General features: G+C 43.9%; 4 protein-coding genes across 4 annotated transcripts; 2 read left to right on the forward strand and 2 right to left on the reverse strand.

The window, feature by feature from the left end:
* The first annotated feature begins 807 nt into the window (after nucleotides 1-807).
* LOC113495195 (zinc finger protein 668) lies at nucleotides 808-1735 on the forward strand. Its single transcript, XM_026873804.1, has one exon. The coding sequence runs from the start codon at nucleotides 808-810 to the stop codon at nucleotides 1585-1587; it is 780 nt and encodes a 259-aa protein (XP_026729605.1). The 3' UTR covers nucleotides 1588-1735.
* Nucleotides 1597-5739, reverse strand: LOC113495374 (40S ribosomal protein S4). The gene is made up of 6 exons (XM_026874064.1): nucleotides 5648-5739; nucleotides 5058-5316; nucleotides 4740-4837; nucleotides 4298-4469; nucleotides 1845-1974; nucleotides 1597-1752 (listed from the first exon to the last, which is right to left on the reverse strand). The coding sequence occupies exons 1-6, from the start codon at nucleotides 5648-5650 to the stop codon at nucleotides 1623-1625; spliced, it is 792 nt and encodes a 263-aa protein (XP_026729865.1). The 5' UTR covers nucleotides 5651-5739; the 3' UTR covers nucleotides 1597-1622.
* A 1727-nt stretch (nucleotides 5740-7466) lies between these two features.
* On the forward strand, nucleotides 7467-10007 carry LOC113495375. Its single transcript, XM_026874065.1, has 2 exons — nucleotides 7467-7689; nucleotides 8319-10007. Exons 1-2 carry the CDS (start codon nucleotides 7619-7621, stop codon nucleotides 9985-9987), a joined length of 1740 nt encoding a protein of 579 aa, XP_026729866.1. The 5' UTR covers nucleotides 7467-7618; the 3' UTR covers nucleotides 9988-10007.
* A 3062-nt stretch (nucleotides 10008-13069) lies between these two features.
* On the reverse strand, nucleotides 13070-25993 carry LOC113495376 (glycogen debranching enzyme). The gene is made up of 20 exons (XM_026874066.1): nucleotides 25781-25993; nucleotides 20025-20176; nucleotides 19858-19952; nucleotides 19426-19621; nucleotides 19010-19358; nucleotides 18686-18904; nucleotides 18499-18611; nucleotides 18301-18426; nucleotides 18081-18224; nucleotides 17155-17223; nucleotides 16877-17083; nucleotides 16685-16805; nucleotides 16475-16607; nucleotides 15965-16407; nucleotides 15810-15875; nucleotides 15590-15726; nucleotides 14576-15518; nucleotides 14373-14507; nucleotides 14139-14288; nucleotides 13070-14070 (listed from the first exon to the last, which is right to left on the reverse strand). The coding sequence occupies exons 2-20, from the start codon at nucleotides 20168-20170 to the stop codon at nucleotides 13081-13083; spliced, it is 4782 nt and encodes a 1593-aa protein (XP_026729867.1). The 5' UTR covers nucleotides 20171-20176; nucleotides 25781-25993; the 3' UTR covers nucleotides 13070-13080.
* Between the last annotated feature and the right edge of the window lie 1174 nt (nucleotides 25994-27167).

Below are 27167 nucleotides of genomic sequence, written 5' to 3' on the forward strand. Positions count from 1 at the left end.
ACTTAGGTACCTACTTAAAGTTACACGTCAGCCTTTCGAGAGTTACGAAATTACTTTAATGTAAGTAACACAACGCGACATACGGATATTTAAGCGTTTTATCTGAATCTAACATCCAACATTACTTATTATATACATTTCCCTGTGTGGAAGAGGACTGTGCTCAGCAAAGGAACATTTTGTATGCTGAAGTGCAACTTTTTGTATGATACGGTCAGTCCGTAGAGGGGTGACCAGCTATGTCATGCGTTCCTCCGTATTTCGGAAGGAACGTTTAAAAACTGTATGTTCCGGTTGTCAATAAACACTAACGGGAAGTCGGAAGCTAGGAAATCCAACCAGTCGACGGGTATCGTGTAGCCCAGTTTGTAATGCACTGGTACTGAACAGCATTAGTTCGAATGGAAGCCGATCCTAACATATTTGGGAAATGGCTAGAATGATGATACAAAAGTTCAAGTTCAGTTATTTGTACGCACATTTTTGCCGAATCATAATATATTGATTCTATGTCCAAGTACACTTGTGTATGAAATACACAACCAAACGTACCCAGAATGTGAAGCCTATTTTTTTCGGGTAAGAGCGGCCGCTCGTATTTAACTCGTCTATTATAAAACTGGCGACGTGGTGGACAATATTGAATTATCGGTCACAGGGGAAGTCCCTTCGATGCTGTGTGATGAGATTTCAGGTAGTTTCAGGTAGAAGCGTGTATACCCTCATCGACGTCGGTTGGCGCTTCACTTAGTGGCGTGTGTTAATCTAAGGTGTCTGATATGGCCTAAAGTGATTATTGTGTAAAGGATGACGAGGATTCGTCGTACTGTGCAGGTGTACATGGAGTTGGACAGCTCCGGGCGGCTGCGCGCGGTGGGCGGGTCCCCGGCGCGGCTGTGCGCGCGCGCGCGCCTGGCGCCGCACGCGGGCGCGGCCTCGGCCTCGCTGCAGCTGGCGTCGGCGCCGCTGCTGCAGCTGCGCGTGGCGGCCGCGCTGGCGCCGCACGCCGAGCTGCTGCTGTGGTTCTCGGGCGCCGCGCTGGCCGCGCTCCGCATGCCGCACCTCACGCCGCGCAACATCCGCGCGCGCCGCGACTACGCCTGCCACCGCTGCGGCGCCGCCTTCGCCGACCCCAACCCGCTCAAGATACACCTGTTCCTGGACTGCGCGCCCTACGAGCCGCGCGCCTTCTGGCGGCTGGCGGCGGAGCGCCTGCGGGCCGCGGCCCCGGCGCCCGCCCCGCCGCCGGGCCCCGCCGAGCTCGAGGCCCTGGCCACCGCGTGGGGCCGCTCGCACGACGGCCACCGCTGCCTGTACTGCGGCAAGCTGTACTCGCGGCGCTACGGCCTGAAGATCCACATCCGCACGCACACGGGCTACCGGCCGCTGCGCTGCCGCTACTGCTCGCGCGCGTTCGGCGACCCCAGCAACCTCAACAAGCACGTGCGGCTGCACGCGGCGGGCGGGCGGGCGACGGCCGCGCGCTACTCGTGCGACGCGTGCGGCCGCGCGCTGGCCCGCCGCCGCGACCTGGAGCGACACGCGCGCACTCACACTCTCTCACACTCGCTCACACAGGGACAATGAAACGCGCAGTAGGTGTAAGTTATTTATTACGTGGCCTACTGGCCGGCCACCTTGGCGGCGATACGCTTGTCGCGCTCCTCCGCGATGGTGAGGCGCACTCCCTTGCCGCGCGGGAGAGAGATGTATGCCTTCGTGCCCTTGCCGATGATGAACACGTTGTTTAACCTGAAGGCGATCAGTAAATAGTTAAATATCTCAGCCATATGACTCTAATATATAAATTAAGTGACATGGCTAACAAAAATTGAATAATCTACCTAGTAGCGAAAGTGTGTCCCGTCGAGTCCTTGATGTGTACGATATCAAAAGATCCAGGATGTCTTTCGCGCGACACGATTGTGCCGACACGCCCCAAGTTCCTTCCGCCGGTGATCATGCACAAGTTACCTGCAAAAAAAGATTGTGATCTTTAAAGTAGAAGCAGATATTGTTAAGTTTAAATGTACATGACTCATTCAAATTTTAGTTTATTATTAATAAAAATATTACCTAAACATTATTTGTTTATCTCATAAATAATTTTGTTGTATACATTTAGGAACTGCTAAAAAGTATGCATAATACCTAAAGGCTATTACCATCACGCTATGATCAACAAGCACAGACAAACAATGAGTTTTTTTTTAAGTTTATGGACTTTGTCATTTTGTAAATTTCGTGATCTACCTCTTTTAAATTATGTAAAAACCATGTGTGGCGGAATTGTTCGCCATAATATACATACATATAAAGTTTATTTACGCACAATTTTTATTTATAATCTTGCATGAGCAACCTTCTATGGATATTTCCCTAATGTAATTAAGAATGCGAGAGTTAGCACATAACAAATAATGACAATGTTATATGTTTATCTTCTACATATATAAAAATGAATTGCTGTTTGTTAGTCTTGCTAAAACTCGAGAAGGGTTTGAACCTATTTGGCTAAACCATAGCAGCGCAGGGGAGGTGATAAATGAAAAATGGAAAAATTGCAGCAGACAAAAAAACAAAACCTATAAAATAACGACGACAGCGGGTCCTACGCGGGTGAAATTGCGGGAAACAGCTCGTTATTTGTTAAATTCCGATCCACACACATTCTTTTTATTACCAGACTTAATAAGTCACAAAAGCATTATACCTAATATTACTTCATAATATCCTACTACTATTATAAAGGCGAAAGTTTGTAAGTATGGATGTATGGATGTTTGTTACTCTTTCACATAAAAACTACTGAATGGATTTGAATGAAACTTTACCACAATATAGCTTATACATCAGAATAACACATAGGCTACAATTTTTGAGGTTTCTAATGTGAGGTCGTAAAAAAACACATTTTTTGCGCTTACATTGCAAACGCTGACTGAATCCTACAAGATAGATAGAAGGCAGATAGAAGGCAGGTATAAATTATATCTTCTAACCACGCGGACGAAGTCGCGGGCAACAGCTAGTATACAATAATTTTAAATTTGTATCCATTCTGGGTGTCACATTTTTTAGCAACTAGTCAGGATGATTCTCTTTTAAATGATGCAACCATTTGCTTAGCATATCTGGATCACCCAACTAGTTTAGGACCCAACTAAAGTCCTTAATCATGCCCCGCCGCAATTTCAGCTCATGATTGATTTGTCCAAAACTAATTGGGCAATAACAAGAACTACAAGTGAGTTCAAATTATAAATATTAAAAGTAACATTATAATGGCTCTTGTGTCATTTTAATATCTTTTTTTATATTATGACTAGCTGTTGCCCGCGACTTCGTCTACGTGGTTAGCAGATATAAGTTATGACTTTTTCTTCGCTCCTATTGGTCGCAGCGTGATGATATATAGCCTAAAACCTTCCTCGATGAATGGTCTATTCAACACAAAAATATTTTTTTCAATTTGAACCAGTAGTTCCTGAGATTAGCGCGTTCAAACAAACTCTTCAGCTTTACATCTTAGTATACCTATAGATGCCAACGATATCTTCGCTACGTTTCATCGATTTTTAATTTCTCGCGCGGAGATTTTAATATTACGATAACTCATTACCTATTAACTTTTTTGGTGTAGTGTAAAAGGCAATTTTGTTCTATATTACATGCATAATATATCTAACTTACTTATTTATTTGGATAAGGATTAATACTGTATTGTTAAAAATAGGTTCGTATATAACCCATAATTTTACTGTATTAAGAAAACACATAAAAATGGTTATTGTGGGTTATCCTTGGAAGATAGACATATACCACCGCGGACTTTTTTGTAGATCTATTAAAGAGGTACAAACCCGCCATACATTGTTTTGTTGTAACTCAAAAGGTTTTGGCAACGTTCTCGAGGAAAGCTCTCGAATGGCTTAATTTTTTCCGGCATGTTTAACTAATATCGTTGTAATATCGTCAGTTTACACAAAACCTAAACTTATTATACACTAAAACCTTCCTCAAGAATTGCTCTATCTATTTTTGAAAACCGCATAAAAATCCGTTCAGTACTTTTCTAGTCTATCGCGTACAGACAGACAGACAGACGCGGCGGGGGACTTTGTTTCATAATATGTAAGGATTTAAATTAAATACTTAACTATTTTATTTTCTTTACATACTAGAGATCATCATCATCGTTTTTGACCTAACTGAAAGTAATTACTCAGTGATGTACAAAGGTAGTGTTGAATTCTTAAACAAACTAAATGCATTTATTTATAAAAAAATTGTATACCTGACTCAAACTTGATGAAGTCCATGATCTTGGAGGAGGCAATGTCCAGCTGGACTGAGTCATTGACCTTGATGAGAGGGTCAGGGTACCGGATAGTGCGGCCATCATGTGTCACAAGGAATGGCACATTCTTGGGGCCGGTCGCCACACGCTTCACTTTGCATAGCTTGTACTGCAGACAAAGAAAAACAAATATTTCATAAAAGTTTTCAAGAGTAATATAGGCCCTCCACAGGCTTGTGTGCAACATTTCACTTATGAAAGTGCATAAAACATTGTTAATATTAAATTTACATAATGGCATGAAACAAATTTGAATCTTGCCAATACAGCATAATTGCAATATGTACACAACTAAAAACAAATTGAATTGTTCAAACAATGGGACATAATAATAAACAACTCAAGTAAATTCATTAAATTTAGGGAACTATTAACAAACCTTGGCCTCTTCAGGAGTAATACGGTGAACTGTAAAACGACCCTTCACATCATAGATGAGACGGAACAACTCATTGGTCTTCTCAATAGACACAACATCTGTAAAATAAATGATTACGTTTTTGATAGTTTTTCACTAATTTATAGTACTTATGAGGGAGGACAGTGAAGTACCTAGATAATTTAAGCTATAATTTACTTTTTCATCTAATATTTGCGATTTAGCATACAGGAAAACTTTAATTTAAAGTTCACATAACTGTCATTAATTTAGATAGCAAACAATCTTTGTATGGCAACTGAAATCAATAAAACTTACCCATAAAGCCAGCAGGGTACGTGGGGTCAGTCCTCACTTTCCCGTCCACTTTGATAAGACGCTGCTTCACGATTTTGAGAACCTCATTGCCCGTGAGCGCATACTTGAGCCGGTTACGCAGGAAGATCACTAGCGGCAAGCACTCACGCAACTTGTGTGGTCCAGTCGAGGGTCTGGGCGCGTACACGCCTCCCAGCTTGTCCAACATCCATGCTTTAGGTGCGTTTAAACGCTTCAAATGCTTTTTGGGCCCGCGTGCCTAAAAATCATGAAATAATCATTAACTGTCATGAGTTAACATAACCTGCACTCACTTTTAGAAATAGGGAACACTTCACAGCAAAGAATTAGTCATAGAAATTGGTTTTTAATTATCCTCAAGAGTTTGGTTTCAGGGCCTAGTTATTTATATATAAACGTAACTTTCCGGCACCAACGTACTTAGATAAAAATCAACCTCTTTTAAAAATATTATGTCTAATGCCACACTTAAACCTAGTACTTTACAAAAGTTACGCTATAAACGATGAAAACCTGAACAAATACAAGATAAATTCAGATTTAAAATTTTATTTTCATAACTAACTCACCATGTTGAACACAAATTTTAACAAGAAAGAAACGTCACTTGACTTTCGACAGCGTCAAATTGAGAAAAAAAGTGGTTTATGGTATGGAACGGATATCTGGGTTATTGGCTTGAGTGTGTCAAAACATCAATTCGACAACTCATACCCACTAAAATCTAGACTGTGAACGCATTATTGCTTCGATAACTGCATTAATATAGTAGTAAGAGTCAATCTCTCTACGACTAAATCTCTACGACTTTAGACCATAGGAGTAGAAAAAGTTTACGCCTCTGAAAAGAACCAGGTTTTTTCCCAGTACACATAGTATAAGTTATACCGTGAATTAAAAGAGAAATAAATAACTGATCAGATTACACGCGATGTTTTTCATTTGACCATAAATATACCATCAGGATAAATAAACATGTTACCCCTCTGCTTGCCTTGTGTAATCTTTAATATTAAAAATCAATCTGTCGTCTCTTAATTCCTGGTACTTGCAAAATTCTTTATGGAACAGGACTAAGTGCTCATTATGCTTTTGGCTATTATTATTTATAATAGAAAGGAAAATAAACGGAAACCGTTTAGCAGTTTAATTTAGGTTAAACCCTAGTTCTATATCCTATATATAAGCAAACTTGCTTATGCCACAAATCACACCAAGCCTATTAAGTGTGAAGAATTGAAAAACATGCACACTCACACACACATACAAATAACAACATAATATTATAATAATTAAATATATTATACAGGATATATACCTATAAGAGAAAATAGGGCAGGACAAGAAAGGATCTGCTGTTTGCCTGCACCAGACATGTCGTCTAAAATTATCTAATTTTATATTAATGATGTATTTCTGTTGTTGCTATAAGAACAAATTAGATGTCCATGGTTAAGGTATTATATAGTATTACTAGCTGTTACCCGCGAATTCGTCCCCGTGGGTAGAAGATATAAGTTATGATTTTCACATTTTTCAAAATTGAATATTTGTGTTTATTTTGATAAGTATTACCATCTAAACAAAAACAGCTTCGCAGAGAAGATTTGTTTTGGAACAAAATTATTTGCCAAAAAAAATGGTTATGGTGAGTCAACTTTAAAAGATAGACTATGCTGTCTGAGACCTTTTTGTAGATCTTTGTATGATGTACAATATTGTAGAACATTATTTTTATTTACCTCTTGGTGTTTAGCCAGCATTTGCAATGAAATCGTAAAAATAGTAAATACATTTGAAATCGCTAAAATTGACTATGTGCCTGTACAAAAATACGCATTAATTATACTTAAAAACCTTCCTCATGAATCACTTTATCTATTAAAGAGAACCGTCGAGTAGTTTCAAAGATTTAATTAGTCAAGGGGAAATAGGGACAGAAAAAGCAGTTTTGTTTATAATATGTAGTGATTCTCATAAATAATTTTGCTCAGTATCTATCATTCTTTCGTTGTTTTTCGTTCTCATTGATAAAATTAAGTTTATCAGATTTAATGCCTCAATTTTTATTCCACATATTTTTACTAAAATATAATTATACAATATATTATATTACTGCTTCCTCTCTCTAAGATAGTGCTGTGAGTGACAGGGTCCATATTTCCATAATGGTTCTGTATTATTATATTTTTAAGACCTTCATGTACATGTATGGAATGCAATAAATTATTGAGTATTGAGTATAGTAAATTATTTCAAAGTGCACTGCTTACGAGTCTACTAATGATTGCAACATCTTTATTATAAACCTACACTAGAGCTAAGAGGCAGAGCTGAGAAAGAAAAAGGCTAGGTACCTGATGCTGAGATTTTAAAAACAATGACGTGACTCCATGACTCTCGCCTCGCTCGACTATTTTCTATGTTGTTTTGATTGTTTTCGTTTGTAGTGGTAACACTCAACACTGGTCAAACTTTTAGGTTATAAAGGTTATACGCATATTTTTATTTCTTGCTTGCGAGACACATTATTATCATGAATGGATTCTGGTTCTGAAAACAGTTTTGCTTGGACGGACACGTCAAGTGACAGTTTCAATAGCAGTTCCAAGTAAGTTTTGGAGGCAGTACTCGTGATAGTACTGCATGTGATTTGATCTTTATGCAAATACGGATTTTTTTTGTCGTATCTACTTGCCTGACAGGGTTATAATTATAATCATTTATTAATTCTGGAGTGGAAATATATGAAGTATATATCAAGAAATTTATAAAACTATTAAAAAACTTACTTTGCTATGTGGAAACAAATGATTCTTATTGCCTCACTCTTGTTCAAGAAATCTGCTATGGAGACTATTGCAATTTAGATTATGATTTTGCATATTTTTAGTTTATTACTATGTTAACTATGTAGATCAACACAATAGGTATAACATAGGTATTGTGGACTATCCATGTCTTACATACTGTCATACATAGGTATGTAACAATTAAATGTAAACTGTTATATATTGATTAGAATGGTTTACTTTCATAAAATATGTAATATGTAAATACCACCTCATTCTGTTAAACTTAATTTGAATGACGAAATGTGTAAAAGGTAGATTTAAAGGCGACTGAGTTTAATAATAGAGTTTTACTTAATAATCCTTTATAATGTACAATCACTTTTACTGAATTAAATCAGTATAAGCTGGTTTGTACCTTTTTAACAAGTCAATAAATGTTTTTCAGGGATGCAGCGGAGGTTGACTCACTATCATTTAAGAAAGGTGGTCTCAACAGTCATCACACAATGAAAAATAAAGAAAAGAACAGGATAAACAAAAATGAGGAAGAGTGTCAAATAAATATAAAAAAAGAAAATAGTGAAGTAAGCAGCAACAGTAGCCATAAGAAGAAAAAGATAAAATTAGAACCAGATAGTGATACTGACAAAAACAAGAGAAATAATAGAGTAAATGACTTTGAAATCAATGGAAATCAACATGAATCCCAGCAATCTGGCCCGTATGATGAAACTTTTCTTGACATGAAAGTCAAGCAGGAAGAATCAACTGTTACAACAAAGAAAAAAAAGAGCAAAAAGAAAAGGCGATGTAGTGTTGATAGTGATGTTTCAACAACTTCTACTAAGTTAAGAGGCAGAACCAATAATGAACTTAATAGCAACAGCAGCTATAGCAATTTACCAGAATCTGAGCCAGAAAGTGGGAAAACAAAATCAAAAAAAAAGAAAAAGAAGTCAAAAGAAATTTGTCACAAAAGTGATGAAGACATTGAAGACAAACTTGAAATAGGAGAAACAACAATATGCAAACAAGATGTTAGCTATGCAACTCAGAATAATCATAGCATAGTGAATCATAGTCTTGTAACAGATAATCATTCAATGGAAGATGAAAGTGATGAGAGTGGTTGTAATGAAATATCAGCTATCAAATGTGATACTGATACAACTCACACCATTTCATTTATCAACAACAGTACTACTAGTAAGAATCCCAAAACAGTTTCTTTGAATATAACAGAGCCTACCAAAGAGAGGACACCAAGAATATCAGAGAGGATATTGTTTGAATCTGAAGATGATGACAACATGGAGGATAGTACAAAATGCGGTGATGATTACAACAGTAATCAAAATATGAAAAAAACAAAACAATTCCTAAAAGGAAATCCAAACTTAAAGCTTGTTTCAGAAAAAAATTATACTAATCTCACTCAAGATGATGAAATATGGATTCTTAAGTGCCCAAAAGAAATTGATATAAGAAGTTTTGCTGGGAAAAATATCAATTTCCATGGAAAATGTAAAATTAAATTTGATGGTCAAACTTATGATGGGAACGCTGAAGGAGATATTCAATCAAATACTGTTACTGTATTAACAATGGAACACAATAAATATAAAATTAAAAACTTGCCTCTAAATGGTATAATAGGGTTACGTAAAAGGATCCCTAAAGCACAGTTTCATGACGATAATGTCATGGTTAACAATCAAACAAATTTCATACCACTTCCTGAAACAAAATGTCGCCATCCTCTTTTTGGTTCCAACTATAAAAAGGCTTTAAAGATACCGGCATCCATTGCGGAACGTTTAATCATGCAAGATAGTATAGAAGCTCCCTTAAAAGCTGAAAAGAGGAAAAAAAAGAAACACAAGTCAGATAAAAATGCAGTAGACCAAGAGACTCCAGAAACACAAGAAGGAATCATGAAGATAGAACCAGACATTACAATAGATGCAAGTGAAAAGAAGAAGAAAAAGAAACGGAAGATCTCAGATGATGCAGGTCCTGCACCAAAGAAGTTGAAGAGAATAAAACATGATCCAGAATCTGCAGAGGCTTGGGAGTCAGAGAAAGCAATTGAAGAAAACCTTTTTAATTTTTGATAAATATGTTAATGTTGAACCATATGCTTTTTCTTTATGATCCCGCCCTGTGATGTTGATGACGTATGTAGGCAGCAAAGTCTGAGAATTAATGGACCACTTAAAAATTGATGGTACTTTTTGTAAACTATTGTGAAGGATATTATTTACCTACGGAGTTCATATTAAGTATGTAGGTCTATTATGTTGATTCCTTATAACTAAGGGAGTTCTCTCTCTCTCTATAAATATCTGTAAAGTTCCGTTTTGGTGTCAATTTCGAAATCTAAAATTTATTCAACCTGTAAATTAAAGAACTAGTTGACGTACGATGTCGCAGGTGCACGGATAGCCGAGTGGTTGAGGTCACCACGCCAAACACGTGCGCGTCCTGTCGCGGGTTCGATCCCCGCGTAGGACTAGCATTTGCGTGATCTACGAATGCTTGTTCGGAGTCCGGATGTTATTGTGCATGTGATTTGTATGATTGTGAAACCCCCCGACACACGGATTAAATTCTTAACAGCGGAGTCGTTTAAAAAAAAGAAAAGTATGAAATAAAAGCTCAGACAATGTGAAATATAAAATGACGGGCCTGTTGGTCTAGTGGCTAGTGACACTGACTGCTATACCGGAGGTCTTGGGTTCGATTCCCACCCACGACAAATGTTTGTGTGATGAGCACCATCAATTGTTCGGTGTCTGGGTGTAATTTATCTATATTATGTATATATGTATTTAGAAATATATAAGTATGTTTATTAGTCGTACTCATAATACAAGCTCTGCTTTGTTTGAGTCAAGTTGTGGAATATTGCATTATTATACTAGTTGATGTCCGCGACTTCGTCCCCGTGTCGTCCACGTATATACGTTATGATTTATACCTGCCCAGTTTGTTCCACATTTTCCATTGTATCTTCGCTCCTATTAGTCGCAGCGTGATGGTTTATAGCCTAAAGCCTTCCTCGATGAATGGGCTATTCAACACAAAAAAAAATTGGACCAATAGTTCCTGAGATTAGCGCGTTCAAACAAACAAACAAACCCTTCAGCTTTATATATTAGTATAGATTGATCATTATTTCGTATTTAATCGGATCAGTAGTTTCCGAGATTTACGCGTTTAAGAAAATAAAATACTCTTCAGCTTGAAGCTATGAGTCGCTCGAAGATGAACAACTTGTATTGAAATGGTATTTTTTTGGTAATCTCAATATATTGTTGTTGTTGTTTTTTTAGATTTATTTTAATTATGACTTTTTGAACCAAACCAAATGTAGACTTGATAACGCGTACTAAAGTATAAATTTTAATCAATTACGACATCATCTCGATGATACCTGGTAAATCTATAGATGAAAGGCTTATAACTTGTAAAGTTATGATCCAGTTAATGTCCTCTTTAGGGTGGTTATAAGTGTAACCTACTTAATAGTTGTACTCAGGAAAGGTATCGTATAATATCTGAGAGAAAAAAATAATGTTTCTTTTGTAAAGGTGCAAGTTTTACATTAACAAAACTATTAAAATTTTGTAGGTGAATAAAACTTGCAGCTTATGAAACGATATAATTTTTCTTTAAATTAGATATTTAGAATGCACATAGCATTAAAACATAATGTATTGAAAAACATGTTATATATTACAACTGAAGGTATATATTGCTTTGTCTTTGTAAATATTTTATAATTAATAACTATACACTACACAATTACACTGTAGTTTATGAATAAATTTGGGATGATATTACGCATCATTATTATATAATTTTATTCATTTATAATTTCTTATGTAAATAGATTAATAAAATAAACTCTGACAAAAATAAGAATATAAATTTCAACATTTTAAAACACTTAGATTTATGACAGATTAGATTGGAGAGAATCTGTTGACTCATTAACAATTATTTATTTGAATAATACTGTACAAACCAATTGTACTATTCAAAGATTAAACCAATAATTATACCTACACTTAACAATTACATAATAATTATGGCACTCAGTATTATAATAGCATCCTCGGCTTTGCGAGCTACGGCAGACTCAGGAAGTAGAACGCGAGGAAGGAGAGTGCATAAAAGAGCCCGCTGAACGCCAGCATGGCGCGGATAGTGGCCCGCAGCCGGCGCAGCCCCCGCGAGCCCCGCGACGTGACCCCGCGCGACCCCCGCGAGCCCCGTGACCCCCGCCGGTACACCACTGCCTGCGCGCCGTTGTTGAACCGCTCCGTGTTCAACACTTTACGCGCCAGAGCCATCGAACACGCTTTGTCGTCTTCTGCCGTCGGTGAGAGGTTAGCGGCACTCACGCGGGGCGACGGCTTCACTAGTGCGCCGTAGCCGGTCTCTGCCGCCCACTGCGGGGCCTCGGCCTCGTCGGCCCAGCGCGGAGCCGGCTCGGCCTCGTCCGTGAGCGCAAACTGCGGCCGAGGCGCGGCGGCCGAGCCGGAGGCCGAGCTGTAGTCCGCGGCCTCGTGCGGCGGCGGCACCTCGCGGCGAGGCCGAGGCTCTGCGCGCCCCACGCGCGGCTCTCCACCCAGCCGCGGCTGGCGGTAGTCCAGCGGCCGGCGAGGCGGGGCCGCCTCGCGGGGCGCCGCCTCTTCGAAGCGCGCCTCGGCGGCCACGCGCAGCAGGCGCGGCGGCTCGCGGCGCGGGGCCGGCGGGCGGGGCCGCGCCCGGGCCGCGCGCGCGCCCAGCCCCAGCAGCACGCCGGCGCGCGGCGCCAGGCCGGGCGCGGCGCGGCGCAGCGGCATGACGTGCGCGGCGCGGGCCGCGGCCGGCCGCCGCTCGGCCAGCGCGCCGCCCAGCTCGTCGGCCACCAGGCGGCGCGCCGGCGCCTCGCGCGCGCGCAGCGGCAGGCCGTACCGGAAGTAGCGGTCGCTATAGACCACGGTGGCGAGCTCGCCGCGGCGCGCGCAGCCGCCGGCCTGCAGCAGGTTGTAGATAGTGCGCGACAGGCGCGGGGGCGCGCGCGCGCGGCGCAGCAGGCGGCGCAGCGCGGCCAGCGGGCGGCGCGGCGCGGGCCGCAGCGGCTCGTAGGGCGCGCTGTAGAGGGGGCGCGGGGGCGGGGCGGCGCGCGCGTGTCGCAGGCGGCGCGGGCGCGCGCGTCAGTCGGCGGCCAGCGGGCGCGCGCGCCGCGCCGCCTCCAGCTCGTGCAGGGCCTCCAGCACGACGGCCGAGCTCCAGGCCTGCGTGCGGCAGGAGTCCGCGCAGTAGGCGCCGCCCGCGTTGCTGAGCTCGGGCAGGCCGCGCCAGGGCGACGTGCGCAGCTCGGCCAGTGCGGGCGCCAGCGCGGCGTAGGCGGCGGCCACGGTGCGCGCGTGTTTCCCGCAGTCGTGCGCGAAGGCGAGGCGGGCCCGCAGGTAGAAGCCCAGCGGCCACAGCCACTCGGGTCCCTGGTGGTAGTTGAACCCGTGCGCCACGCTCGGGTCGTCGCTATTGTTGGAGTTATCGTAGTCGCCGCGGTAGGCCCAGTCGGCGGGATCCAGAGTCTTGACCCCGAGCGGACCCAGGAGCAACCGCTCCACGGCGTCCAACGCGATCCAAGCGTGCTTGGGCTCGAACAGCTCGGGAGCGACGGCCATAGCGATGGGAAAGTTGCACCGCAGCTGATAGTCCGCCCAGGGGCGCGAAGCGCCGTGGCTATCCTTGTAGATGCCGCGGCGGTGTACGAGGTCGGGCCGCAGGTCGGCGGCGGACGGCGCGGGCGGGATCCAGAAGTAGCGTTCGAAGTTCTGGCGGATGCGCTCGGCCCACTGCGCGAAGGTCCAGGACGTGAGGCTGCCGTCGCGGTGGCGGCGCACGACGCCGGGGTAGGGGTATCGCGCGGCGCGGTGTTGTGAGGCCAGCCAGCTCACCACGCTGTAGGCGAGCCCCACCAGCTCCACGGCGCTGCCGTCGCGCGGCGTGGCGGGCTTGCCGCGGTTGCCCGCAGGCTCCGACGAACCCATCTTGTCCATCCAGGTACCGCAGTTTGCATCGTTTCCACCGAACGGAAAGCCGGTTTCAGGATCGATTCCGATCTGCACGTTGAAGCCTTTGTCGGACATGTGAGCGTCGATGGTGCGACCGGCGTTACGTTCGCGGAACACCAAGCCCTGCGGATAAAGAAGCGGGGGTCAGAAGGCGCTCGGTGAGACTTGGCCCGGGCCGCGCCTGCAGTTACCTGGAAGTGCACGTCCAGAGCTTCCTGTACCACGTCGTGTAGCGGCTGGTCGGCCGCGCCCGGCGGCGCCGCTTCCGAGTCGTCCTTGGGGAACAGGCGCGATACTGGCTCCGTCAACAGCGCCGTACCTTGCGGCGCTTCAGTGCAATACTGTAATTTTCGTTCAAATTAATGATTTAAAAGCTATTAAAGCTATTTATAGTAACGAGCCCATCAACGTCAAGTTAACCCCACCTGCTTGATGCTCTGAAGCCACCACCATACGGCATCTCGACAGTTGTACCGAGCGTTGCGACCGCCGTCGAGCAAATTCGGAATCAGGCCGTGGCGAAGACAGGCCGCGAAGCCGAGGATGTGAAAGCGTGCATCCTGCAAACATCATAGCATTGAGCATCGAGAGCACGCTCCCGGCGCGCAGCGGGGCCGGCGGCGCTAACCTGGTAGCGGCCCGTCAGCAGCATCAGGCCGCGCAGCGCCACGAACGTGTCGCGGCCCCAGCAGCGCATGTAGCCCACCGCGAAGTGCGGCAGCCCCGCCGACAGCGACACGGAGCGCGAGGGCCGCGGCGGCGGCAGCGCCGGCGACTGCGGCGGCAGCGGCGCCGAGCCCAGCGCGCCCAGCAGCTGCACGCTCGTCAGCGCCAGCGCGCGCGGGAAGGCGGCGCCGCGCGCCCAGCCCGCCAGCTGCGCCAGCGCCGCGCCCGCCACGCCGCGGTACAGCCCCAGCGTCAGCGCCGCGTAGTACGCGGGCACCAGGAAGCGCGGCAGCTCCGTCAGCGGCGCCAGCAGCTCGCGGTAGCGCGCCGCCACGCCCGCCAGCCGCGGCTCGCGCTCCAGCCGCCGCCACGCGTACTCCACCAGCCAGTCGCCCGCGCGCAGGTTGTCGCACAGCGGGTGGCCCAGCGCGTCGCCCGGCGTCAGCGAGGCCAGCAGCGAGGCCGCGCCCTGCAGCCCCGCGTAGGGCAGCGGGCCCCAGCCGGGCACGTCGTAGGCGCCGCCGCCGCCCGCCTCGCGCTCCTCGGCGTCGCAGCGGAACAGCAGCGCGTTGAAGTCGGCCAGGTCGAGGTCGGCGAGCGCGGGGCGCAGGCCCAGCGGGTCGGCGAGCGGGGCGCGGTGCAGCGCGTCCACGCGCGCCTGCAGCGCCTGCAGCGCGGCCCGCTGCGGCTCGCGCGGCGCCACGCGCAGCGCCACCACGCTGCCGGGCAGCAGCGCGCGGAACTCCAGCACGCTGTGGGCGCCCTCGCTGCGCGCGCTCGCGAACACGCCGGACGCGCCCAGCGCCGGCGCGCGCCGCACCTCGCACTCGTACTGCGACAGCCCCGTGATGTAGCGCGCGTGCCGCGAGAACGGCCCGGGCGGCCGCAGCGGGCTGCCCTCCGACCTGACGATAACGACCGACAGTTGCTAGACTCTGAAATACTTCAATAAGGAGGGTAATCTAAGGTTTCTCACCGATGGTCCACGTGCCGTAAGCAAGCTTCGAACAGAATTTCTTCGAGTTGTCCCTCGAATCGCAGAGGTTTCACGTATCGTCCGCTCGAATTCTGATCAGGCGGGTTGAACGCCGTAAATGCCACCAGAATCACCGACTGTTTATTGAGACAAACATTAATATCGTGACGCGACGACTTTATGAACGAATAATGGAGGGTACGGTGTTACGTTTAAGTACCTTTCTGGACCGCGGCTCGTGTCTCGTAACTGCGACTACGTCTGTATCCATTTGGTCGACATATACCTGTAACAATTCATTTGGTGTGAAAAGTTTTCAGCGACCATAGTTTTTTAGCGCGATTTCAACGTGACTAGGAAACTACGAGCTGTAACCTCGTCGTATCCGTCGGCGGCGAGCTGGAAATGCAACTCGTTGAGCAGGCGCTTGGCGGCCACGATGCCGGTGTCGGGCCCGACGCGCGGCTCCTGCGCGTCGGCGGCGGCGGCGGCGGGGGCGGGGGCGGGGTCGGCCCACTCGGGGTAGAGGCGCGCCTCGTCCACCACGTGCACATGGTGCGGCACCAGCTCGTCCAGGCCGCGCGTGCTGCCCGTGGCGCAGCGCGCCAGCGCCACCAGCGCGGCGGCCGGCAGCACGTGGAACACGCCGCGCCGCTCCAGCGGGGACGGGTTGTCGTGCGTCAGGTCCAGCAGCATGGCGTGCGCCACGCGCGGCGCGGCGGCGCGGCGCGGGCCCCGCAGGAAGCTGCCCACCGCGCGCCCGCCGAAGCGGTGCACCAGCCGCCCCAGCTCCTGCGCCTCCCACGCGCTCTCCGCCTCTGCAACGTGACCCGCACGCTCACGCGCCCGTCGCGACTCTGCGCCGCCCGAGTCGCCGACACTTACCGCGAATGAGCGACGTGATGCCCAGGCGGTTGACGAAAATGTTATCCACGTGGTCCGAGTTGGTGAACAGTTCGGCCACTACGTACAGGTCCGGTTTTACGTTACGCGCGCAGTCCAACATGTACTCTGCGACCTGAAAAAAGGAAACCAGACAATTGAAGAGATTCGTCTGAGCGGCGAGAGGCCGACTTCATAATGATTTGTACTTACGTGCAATGGGGTAGAGTGGCAGTTATCGAGTCGTACACCATCGAAGACTTCGGCCGTGAGCTCCACGTACTCGCGCATGTGCGCCCACAGGAAGGGGCTGTCCTCGGGCTTGTCACCGTACCTGCAACAGGCAGGGCGTGAGCGCGGGCGCGGGCGGGGCGGGGGCGGGGCGGGGTGGGGGGGGGCACTCACCGCAGCTTGACGCTGTCGCCCCAGGCGATGAGCTCGCGGCGCAGGTAGACGCGCGCGGCCGCGGCCTTGGCGGCGAAGTCCTGCAGCGGGTCGGCGTCCATGACCCAGCCGTTGTGCGCCATGCACAGGCGGCCCGACTCCGAGTACAGTACGGCCTCCACCTCGGCCAGCGAGCTGCTCTCCACGGGACACGCCCATGTGAAGTACCTGCAGCAGTACACGCGCGTTACATCGCCCGCCGGCTTTAGCTTCTGCTCGGTTACTCACTCTACACCTACCTCGGCACGAGTGGGTTCTTTGCGCTCACTTCCTCTATCTTTGGTCCATCTGACTGCAGGCGGAAGTATCTGCAAAAATTAGGCGAATAATTCTCAAAATAATTCTTTCGTCATCGATTCAAATAAATTTATTTACTTTGTTTCTAATGTTCATGATTCCGGAGTATTCAACTTCATAATGTCAGTAGCAATAATTAAACATATGTATATTATACTTTTATTTGTTTTCTTAACATAACCATCCTTCATCGTTCAAAAGTTCAAAGGCATATCGCCCACAAGTAGTTAGTTGTTTTGATATACATTTTAGTTAAATAAGTTTAATATTAGTGGCGTTTATTGTTTATTTTATAAAAGAGCGCGGGATTTCGAGTCGCGGGAAATTTAAAATGGGGTCACGTGATCATATTTGTCGCTGGAAACGAGCGACTCATGAGGTTACACCTTAATTGGTCACTTATGCGGAGCCGCGGGCGCAGTGGCGGGCGCCGGCCGCCACAAAAAACTTTATGCCATATTCGACCTTATTTGCAAATTTCTATTTTTATAAGTTCAACTCAATCCGTTAAGTAAAGCATAACCCTAATAATAATCATTAAAACTATAAATATCATCTTTTACCCACATATATTTTTTATTACACTTGGTAAAAGTTTATGTTATATCTGTTATATGTGGGTGATTGCATCCATGACTACATACCTATGTATACCTATCCTTAGGGGCATGTAATTGAGTAATGTAATGTAATATGAGAGAAATAAAGACTTTGAATTGAATTGAATTATACCGTGCCGGTTGACAAATAAATGACAGTGTCCGCATTCCTTTAAGTTTCTTTAGACAAACAACAAACTTCTAAACAGCGAAAAGTGACGCACTGTAATTGTTTCTACTTATAACATGATACGTGCACGGTTACTCACCTCATGCCGGCTATTACATTGTCGACGGCGGAGCGCAGATGCTCGCGTAATGTCTCTGCTGCGGCCTCGTTAAGTTGCTCTAGCTTCCTTTTCATCTCCTCGCAGCATTTTTTGAGCCGAGTCTCTTCGTCATAGCACTCTGCTCTGAATTGCAATTGAAATATTTTAGAATGACGAAAAACACTGATAAAATAATCTGAATCGGTTTGGGCGTGGTCACCTGTAGACGTTGTAGAGCTGCAGAGCGAGGTCCATGTCGATGGTGGCTCGCAGGCGGCGGTGCTGCGGGTCGGGCAGCAGGCGCAGCTCGGCCGCGTCCGCCGCCGCCGCGCCCGGCGCCGGCACCCTGCAACACGCGCCAGTCACACGCCGCCCGCGCCCCCCGCCCCCCGCCCCCCGCCCCCCGGCGCATACTCACTTGTTGCGGGCCATGTAGTAGAACTCCTGCACCAGCTCGGCCGCGTTGCACATGTACATCTCGTGCAGCCGCGCCTCCGGCAACAGCTGCGTCAGCAGCAGGTGCTTGATGGCCTACGGACAGCGGACAGCGTGAGTGGCGAGCGCGGCGGGAGGGGAGCGGGGCGCGGTGGGGTCGGCGGCCTCACCTCCAGGTGCTCGTGCGCGGTCACGCGGCGCGGCACTCCGCGCGCCTCGTGGTCGCCGCGCGCCACGTCCGCCGTGAGGCGCGCCAACAGCGCGTCCAGCAGCGCGGCCGGCCGCAGGTGCGGGCAGTTGCTGCAGTTGTATGTCGCCTCGGGGTGTTCCGACAGCCACGGCGTCTCGTTTGCCGTGTGGTTCAATACGATGTCGCAAATGGACAGCATCTACGTATACGAAATGTAAACGTGAACCAAAAACATTTTACTCTAAACGGTAATTGTTCCTAATTAGATAATCAGAGAAAATTAAATGAAAAAAGCAATAATTACCTTCCAGTCAGTTCGCATTTTGGAGACGATGTTTTCTACGTCGGCGAAGGTAGCTTCGCGACCCGCGTCCACACTGAATAGCGGATTGAGTCGCAGCTGATTAGCGATACTGTAGCTGGAGTTAGAAGCGCCGAGCTCCTGCACGGGCGTGAAGTGGATCATGTTGTAGCCGGACTCCTTGGCAACGCGCAGCACGCGCTCCCAGCGCGGCAGCGGGCCCAGGCACTTGGCCAGCACGGTCTGGCACATGACGGCGTCCAGCGGCAGCAGGTCGCGGCCGCCGGGGCCCGCGCGCAGCTCCGGCGCCACGTGGAACCAGCCCGAGCCCTGCGGACCCACCGGCGACTCCCTGCAACACGAGCGTGCGTCACGAGCCTGCTACCTGCCCCCCTCCCTCTTCTGCGACAGATACTCACGCATTGTCGTACACAAAGTAGTAGTGGAAGGAGCCGGCGCGCGAGAGCCGTAGCTGACAGTAGTAGTCGGTGTCCGTGACCAGCAGCCCCGTGCCCAGCGGCGCCGGCGACTCGTCCTCCTCGCTGGCACGGTACCACTCCAGCCCGTAATATTGATTGCGAATAAACTCTGCTTGCTCGATTTGCTTATCATCCTCTGTATGCACAAAATCGACGAGGTTAAGTAAGATGTTTTGCGAATATTCGAATACATGGTCGAAAATACTACAAGTGTTTGGTACGATATTGCGAAGCGTAAAAATTACTCTTTTCAAATTTTGTGAATACACAGTAAAGTTCAATACTATATTACCAAGGACTGAGACATTTTTCTCTTAAAAAACACTTTTAAAAATACCTACCCACGATACGTGAAATTTGTGAGATACTTACGGTTATCAGACATCACATAATTAGTATAGAGAAATACTTTTCGACCCAGTAAAGAAGGACCGGGGCAGAATTGTAAATAGCAGCCTTTTTGAAACCTGAAAAAAAAGTTATTGCATTATATCGAAACAATATGATGAATGATGTCGTATGAATGATGTGGTATCTACCGATAGAGCGTGGAGTCGTGGTGCTCGCCGTGCTCCAGCGTGAGCAGGCGCGTGTGCGTGAACTGCGGCGGCGCGCAGTCGGCGGCGGGCGCGGCGCCGGAGGGCCGCTCGCCGCCCGCGGCCGCAGCGCAGCGCTCGATCGCCATCTGCCTCTGCGCCACAACACCACACGTTAGCCATGGGCCGCCTACGTTGAGCCCTCGCCCAGGATGACACACTACTATGCGGTTACATTTTGCATTCAAATATCGCTGTACCGCATTCGAATAAATGCGACTGATGATTTTCCTCACAAGAAAAGCGATGAAACTCGTCATAGCTTCCATCTCTCGCGCGAACTTTATCGAAAAAAGCGAGATACATTATGTGGATGGATGATGACCTTTTCGATGACGGCCTTTTCCTGCACTTTCCTGCCGTAGTCGCTCTTTTCGCGGGTCACCATTTTGGGCATGTCGAGTAGTCACCGTTTATGAGTACCCATGAAACAGCACATTCGGTTTGAGCGTAGGCGCTGTCTCGGGTTCCCTTATATAAACAAGAAGGGAACTGACCGTGACGCTGAAGTACGTCTCATGGACCAGGGAACCACAAAAGTCCCTCAGATTACACACTATATTAAATTACACACCTTTGTTTTCCAGGGCCTATTCTCTCGTTAACACAGCAAATTAATTTATACAGGGTGTTTTAATACCAACTGGAGAGAACGTCTGCCAACATAGCCACCTTCACCATTTGCACAAATCACACATGCATTTATATTTAATATCTAATATCGGAATTATATGTTACCATACATCGAGCTAGTGTTACCAAGAATTAATAGGTTTAGGGCAGTTTTATTTGTGTAGGTTTGTTATAACACACTTAATAATATATGTAGTAAGCAGATAGTCACCTCACTCTGTCGAAAAGTAAATCTTGATAAACAACAAAACATTTTGACTACCAATTCACATGCTTCTAATAACATTGACGTTCAAACAATAAGAAAGTTAAACAAAGAACACTTTACTAGTAATATGTGCTAATCTAAATTTTCTATTAAAATCGTAACGCTCCGAAAGAAACGCAATCGAATATAGAGTAATAAAACCGCATTACTGTGACAATAGGCAGGCGAGACGCGCTAGAACAATACGTACCTATTCGAAGTAACCGAATTGTAGGTACCAGCCATAGGGTATTGTACTATATCTAGTAATATAAATCTGTATAGTCAGTCCGTCAGACAGATTCCCAAAACATATTGAATAAGCAATTTTCACATCATTAAAAATTTGCTAGCTGGCTAGTAAAAAGTGTACTGGTAAGTGACGTCACATTACATCACTGTAACACCTTTATTTATTGTTTACGAGGTAAATGAAAAAATATGTACAATATTTTTGGAGATCTGTCTGACAGACTACACTTTTATTTTTTTAAATACACTATAGTAACTTAACTAGTTGTCTAAAGTATTATATGGTCTGTGGAATTTAACCATTGATGTTAACACTCTTTGAAAAAGGTGACTACTGGTAGTACTGCTCGACGAAGTAGAGTTCGATAACTTAGCGGGTGAGTCGTTTTACCCTTACAATCAAGATGGTTTACATGTTTATGATAACAATGAGCATAGAGACCAGTTTAATACTTGATCGAATTCAATTTCATCAAAAACTTTGAAGTACCTACATTCCTTTACAATTTATTAAGATTATCGAAGTAAAGTTATTTTGTCATAATTGTTTGACCGAAAATCGTTCCATTTTTTTTCATTTGGTCGAAGTCTTTTTTAAAATAATTTTTTTAGTCATATTATATATTAGCTGTTGCCCGCGATTCCGTCCGCTTGGCTAGAAATTATAAGTTATGATTTGTACCTGCCCTTTTTTTCCACATTTTCCACTGTATCATCACTCCTATTAGTCGCACCGTGATTATATGTGTCCTAAAACGATCCTCGATGCATGGTCTATTCGAGACAAAAATATTTTTTCAATTTGAACCAGTAGTTCCTGAGATTAGCGCGTTCAAACAAACAAACATACAAAATCTTTAGCTTTATATATTAGTGTAGATGTTATGGACCAGGTTATTAATGCAGGAATTACTTAAAATGCCCGAGCATTATGAATAACGTCTAGCTTTATCGGGCTAAGTGATGAATTACTATCTTAACTTCATTATTTATCATATTGCACGGTCATTATTCTATTGCTACATGATAGTTGGGCAATTTGATACTAATGTTTTACTTATATTTTTATTGGACTTTAAAAGATGAGACACTTTTTGATTGCTTAAACTTAATTTATTTTATGTTTTATAAAAATAAGGAATTTCTATAAAACAAAGATAATATGTTGTGAAAGTGGTTTAATATTTAGTTTATTTTAAGTTAAATGACGATAACAATAAAAAGGGTACCTAATTATAAAACGAGCGATTAAAAAAAAGCTTTGCCACTGATTATGGCATACTGTATAATAACTTGAGCAGTATGAATTTGAGTAAGCGAAGAAATTAACTAAACTAACAACGAATACACCAAGTTGAAAGTATATACCGAATGTGTAAGTTCTTGCTGTAGTGGCGAGTGTAAAAACCAAAGAAGTATTTAAATTTGAAACGTTTTCAAGTACCTACACATTTTCTGGAAAATGAGATTCGTACAGTGGTTTATCAAACTAATGATAGAAAACCATTGAGCACGTCAAGCCACGTCGGAGCCAACCTCCGATCGACTCGGCTACCGAGCAGGTTTCACAATCAAAGCAATCACCGCACTCGCATCAGAGCTGTTTCTAAAAAACTACGCATTGCATCATAATATTGAATAAAAATTACATATTTTTTTTCAAATCTCATAAATACCTATTTTTTACCATGAACGTGTTCTAGTCATTCAATACATGAACTGGGCTGCTTTTGTAAGACGACTAAAAATCACGGTGTATAAATAAATATGTAATATAATAAAAAATGTCCCATCTGCCCATAAATTTTAAAGTGTCAGAACTGACACTACAAAATTTTCTATTGATAGAAATCTTAACTGGAAAGCCCATACAGAAGACCTCAATAAGAGAATCAGCTCCTCATCCTATGCCCTCTACGGACTCTCTCGAGTTATTTCATTGAACACAAAATATTGACTCTTCCATCTCTTTTTATATTCGAAGTAGCAAATTTTGTTCGGAATAAACCACACATTTTTAAAAACAAGCTGACACTTCAATCCGTTATCGTAGGAGAAACGACTGATTCAGTATAGTAAGTTCAAAAACAACCTTAATGAATAAAAGTTATTTCTGTTTGGCGCCGAAAATCTATAACAAATTACCCAAAGCAGTAAAAGAAATGCCATATGCCTTATTTAAAGCCCATTTTAAAAGGTATTTAATAGATAAACAAATGCTACTATAGCATACAAGAATTTTTAAGTGAGTTATGCACACATATGTATTTCACATTCGCTTTTATTGGTGACATTGATCTTATTTTATTGTAACTACTGAATTTTATTAATACTTTTTATTTTCTTTTATACAGAGTCAGTGTATTATATATTAAGCTAGCTTAAGTACCATTTAAATTTTGTACATAATGTGGCAGAACATGAGTTGTTAATACTTATTCTAAGACCTATGCTTGTACCATGTTTTTACAAAATAAAATATCTGGTAGGCCCCTCTCCTTAACTTAAAATAAAGGATTTTGACAATATTATATTTCCTATACAGGAAAGAATCATGTGTAATATTCTTTTATTTATATCTGATGGGCTAAAACGATCAAAAATTTTATAAGACCCAAAAACTTTAGAATCTTTAGATCGACCAAAAAAATTAGGCTTGGCGACGACTTTAGTCAGCACCGAGCTGATAAGCTAATGACATTTGTCATTCAGTTTATTTTTCTCGTGATAATATGCATGAAATGATTTGATTGATGCACGTGTTTGTTTGATGTGGTGTTTTAGAATAGTTAAGAAAGTCCATATAATGTTGAAAGAAAACTTTGTGAGAAATCCAGGACGCAGTGATCTAGTGTGGTGATCAATGCTCAACCCTTCCCTATACGGTCTGCTCAGCAGTGGCAAATATACAATAATGTGCAGCTTTTATTAATTTTCTCTTTCAAGGCACTTATTATGTGTGTATGTATTTATTCTATTGTTATTTTACATTATATTGGTATGTTTCTCTTTTCTTCTTGTTTTCCAAAATTAATAAACGTCTAAATAAAATAAGTGCAGCAGAGTAAATGAAGGCCCAGATGACCTGTACTTCAAACTAAGAATACATTTTGAAATTTTTAGTATCTGTATAGCTAAATTTTTTAGTGTACCAATATAAGGTACAGTGTAAAGAAGTGGATAGTATATGACTATAATATATATATAAACTATAGATTCGGGATAATTATATAGTTTTATTTACCTGGAACTCATTATTTTCCACTTTTGTTTTGGGAATGCTGATAATTAACGCAGAAATGTGAAGTATTTGAGATATTTCAAATTAATTTTTAGTGGTTAATTAGCCAAAAACAACAAAATCTGTCTAAAAATAATAAAAAGGATACTAAACACTTGACTTGTCTCATTCTAACAACTTTTTATGACTTAATAAGTTCATATAAAATTTATATAAGCTATGCCCAAAAAAAGACCAGTAAAAAAGAAACAACTAAATCTAAACCCAGGGCTGCCAGACTCAGAGCAACAGCCCAGTAGTAGTTTAGGCTGGTTTTCTGGCACCCCAATATGGAAAGAGTGAAGGGGGAGGGGTCCTGTCAACTTATTGATCACATCACTATTTAAGACTGAGCTTGGGTATCTAGGACAAACTTTAATTTTCATGGCTCTTTTCACATTTTTATTTATTTATTTGCACATGCTTTATTATAAGTGAACATCCCTCTAATCTTCTTCTTCCCATCTCTTTTTTTTAGCTCAACACTACGTCTCAAATAAGGGGATTAGGATATATAGTTGTTGACAACGTCTTGGACTCTTAATAGTAAGACTAGTTATGTTGAAGAGTTTTCAATTTAATATATGAAACAGCAAATTTTTTTTAGCTATTTATGGCATAGTCATCATTGGCCTAGCCTTTTCCCAACTATGTTGGGGTCGGCTACCAGTCCAACCGGTTTCAGCTAAGTACCAGTGTTTTACAAAGAGCAACTGCCTATCTGACCTCCTCAACCCAGGTACCTGAGCAACATAACACCCCTTGGTTAGACTGGCTGTCAGACTTTTCAAGCTTCTGACTACCTGTAATGACTGTCAACGATGAAGGAATAACTGAACAGCCGGGACCCACAATTTAACGTGCCTTCCGAAACACGGAGGAACTCGCTATGACAAAGGTGCTCACCCATCTACGGACTAACCGTAGTAGTAGTTAGTAAAACATAGCTTAACCAGTCGCTTATCTGATTCTCTTTTAGATAATTAATAATTATGAAGCCTGAAGTGAAACATTTCCTAACCTGGCATGCTTGTTCCATTACAATACTGTGTTAATATAAGACTCTCAAAAATTAAAGTTACCGACAAAACAGATAATCATCGTGATAGCAGAGGTCAAGAAATATTAGGGTAAGGTTACTCAAAGGATGTATAAAATTTACTGGGTGTTATCTTTCTTACGTGAATATTAGTTGAACATGATGTGGAACAGTGGACCTCAGTAATTTAAGCCCAGAATATAATGAAGTAGTATAAAATTTTTGTAAGGATCCAAAAACAAACTCACCTACTCGATTAAATTCCTAGTTCTTATTGCTTAAAATACATCAATTATGACGTTACCAAAACAAAAAACCCTTTGCTTCAGTAATTCTTACAATAAAATTAAAAAACGTAAGCACGTAATTTAAATAATTTTAATGAGAAGATTACTCAAAACACAGAGTTTCAAATGTTATCGGCTTGTTTTGACAGTTATCTCCTTAGAACGACCTTCAAATTTGTAGTCTAACCCTACAAAATATTTTAGTCGATTCCATTGTAAAACATTTACTAATGAATTGTTTCACTGTTTTATAATTTTAAAGGAGGACGGAAATGATACCAGATGACGTAACGATGCACGATGGTGTCACAATATAATGCCATATATATGTAAAATACATTTATTTCTGTTTTTTGAATGGTTTGAAATTATTCAAAATAATAGTTTCAGAACTAAAGCCGATTCACTTTGCTTTCACATGCAATTGGACCCGGTTTTAATTATTTCCGTTTTTCTGAATAGGCGATTAGTTTGCAGGCATCAAATCAACTACTTTATTTGGTATGTACTGAATTATTATCATAAAAATAATTATGTAGTGAGATAGAAAGCTAAGTGTTTGTTGAACGTTACATACAACGAAAGATCATGTCATCGACAAGTTAGACAATCTTTAGTAATCGCATCGATATGCGCGATTGATTGACACCCGGGCTTAGATAAAGCATTATTATCTATGCACCCGGGTCACCCCGATCACCCTCAACTTTGTTCTACGAACATTATGTAGGCGGGCGAAAAGATGGAAGAGAGACAACAACACCGGAGTAAAAGAGATGAATGTATGCGTTTATATAATGTTGCTGTAGTATATCCTTCAATACCTATTGTCGGCTCTTAGTCGCGCGTGCCCTCTCACTTCACCGCCCACAGCTGACTGAGCTGTTTACGGCCGCACGCGCGCCAGAGATGACATAATGCTTCCTTCTCTTTCACTCACATACACTACATCCCTTCCTTATTTTTTTTTTTTTTTCAAAATCAATAAAAGATCAATCAATAAAATAATTACTAGTTTTATTATACTCCTAATTACTGATTTAAATCAACATCAATCTCCTTATTGTATCTTTAATTCTGGTCTTCTATGTAATTAGTCTTATCGTCTCCCACATCCTCTTCAGAACTCTCTTCTACTGCAATTTCTGAATGTTGTCCTTCGGTTTCTTTATTCATCGATTTCCATTCCCCCTCTACTTTCTTTAGATGCAGTATGTTTCGTCTCAACTGTTGTCCAGTTTCATCATTCTGTACTTCTACGTCTCCACCGGTTTTAGATTTTACAGTATACGTAGTAGTATCAAAGTTTAGACTCAATTTGTTAGATTTATTGGTATTCTTAACATAC

Source organism: Trichoplusia ni, chromosome 6 (assembly GCF_003590095.1).
Source record: "Trichoplusia ni isolate ovarian cell line Hi5 chromosome 6, tn1, whole genome shotgun sequence".
In the NCBI taxonomy this organism is placed as follows: domain Eukaryota; kingdom Metazoa; phylum Arthropoda; class Insecta; order Lepidoptera; family Noctuidae; genus Trichoplusia; species Trichoplusia ni.

Excerpts from the sequence above, each read along its gene's own strand:
- LOC113495374 (XM_026874064.1), bottom strand. Across the intron at positions 4,470-4,739 it reads TTACTCCTGAAGAGGCCAAG|TACAAGCTATGCAAAGTGAA; the intron begins GTTTGTTAATAG and ends CTTTGTCTGCAG. Across the intron at positions 1,753-1,844 it reads GGACACACTTTCGCTACTAG|GTTAAACAACGTGTTCATCA; the intron begins GTAGATTATTCA and ends GATCGCCTTCAG.
- LOC113495195 (XM_026873804.1), top strand. The coding sequence starts at position 808 with ATGACGAGGATTCGTCGTACTGTGCAGGTGTACATGGAGTTGGACAGC.
- LOC113495376 (XM_026874066.1), bottom strand. The coding sequence starts at position 20,170 with ATGGCGATCGAGCGCTGCGCTGCGGCCGCGGGCGGCGAGCGGCCCTCC. Across the intron at positions 16,806-16,876 it reads GGCGACAGCGTCAAGCTGCG|GTACGGTGACAAGCCCGAGG; the intron begins GTGAGTGCCCCC and ends TGCCTGTTGCAG. Across the intron at positions 15,519-15,589 it reads TTACGGCACGTGGACCATCG|GTCGGAGGGCAGCCCGCTGC; the intron begins GTGAGAAACCTT and ends CGTTATCGTCAG.
- LOC113495375 (XM_026874065.1), top strand. The coding sequence starts at position 7,619 with ATGGATTCTGGTTCTGAAAACAGTTTTGCTTGGACGGACACGTCAAGT. Across the intron at positions 7,690-8,318 it reads AGTTTCAATAGCAGTTCCAA|GGATGCAGCGGAGGTTGACT; the intron begins GTAAGTTTTGGA and ends AATGTTTTTCAG.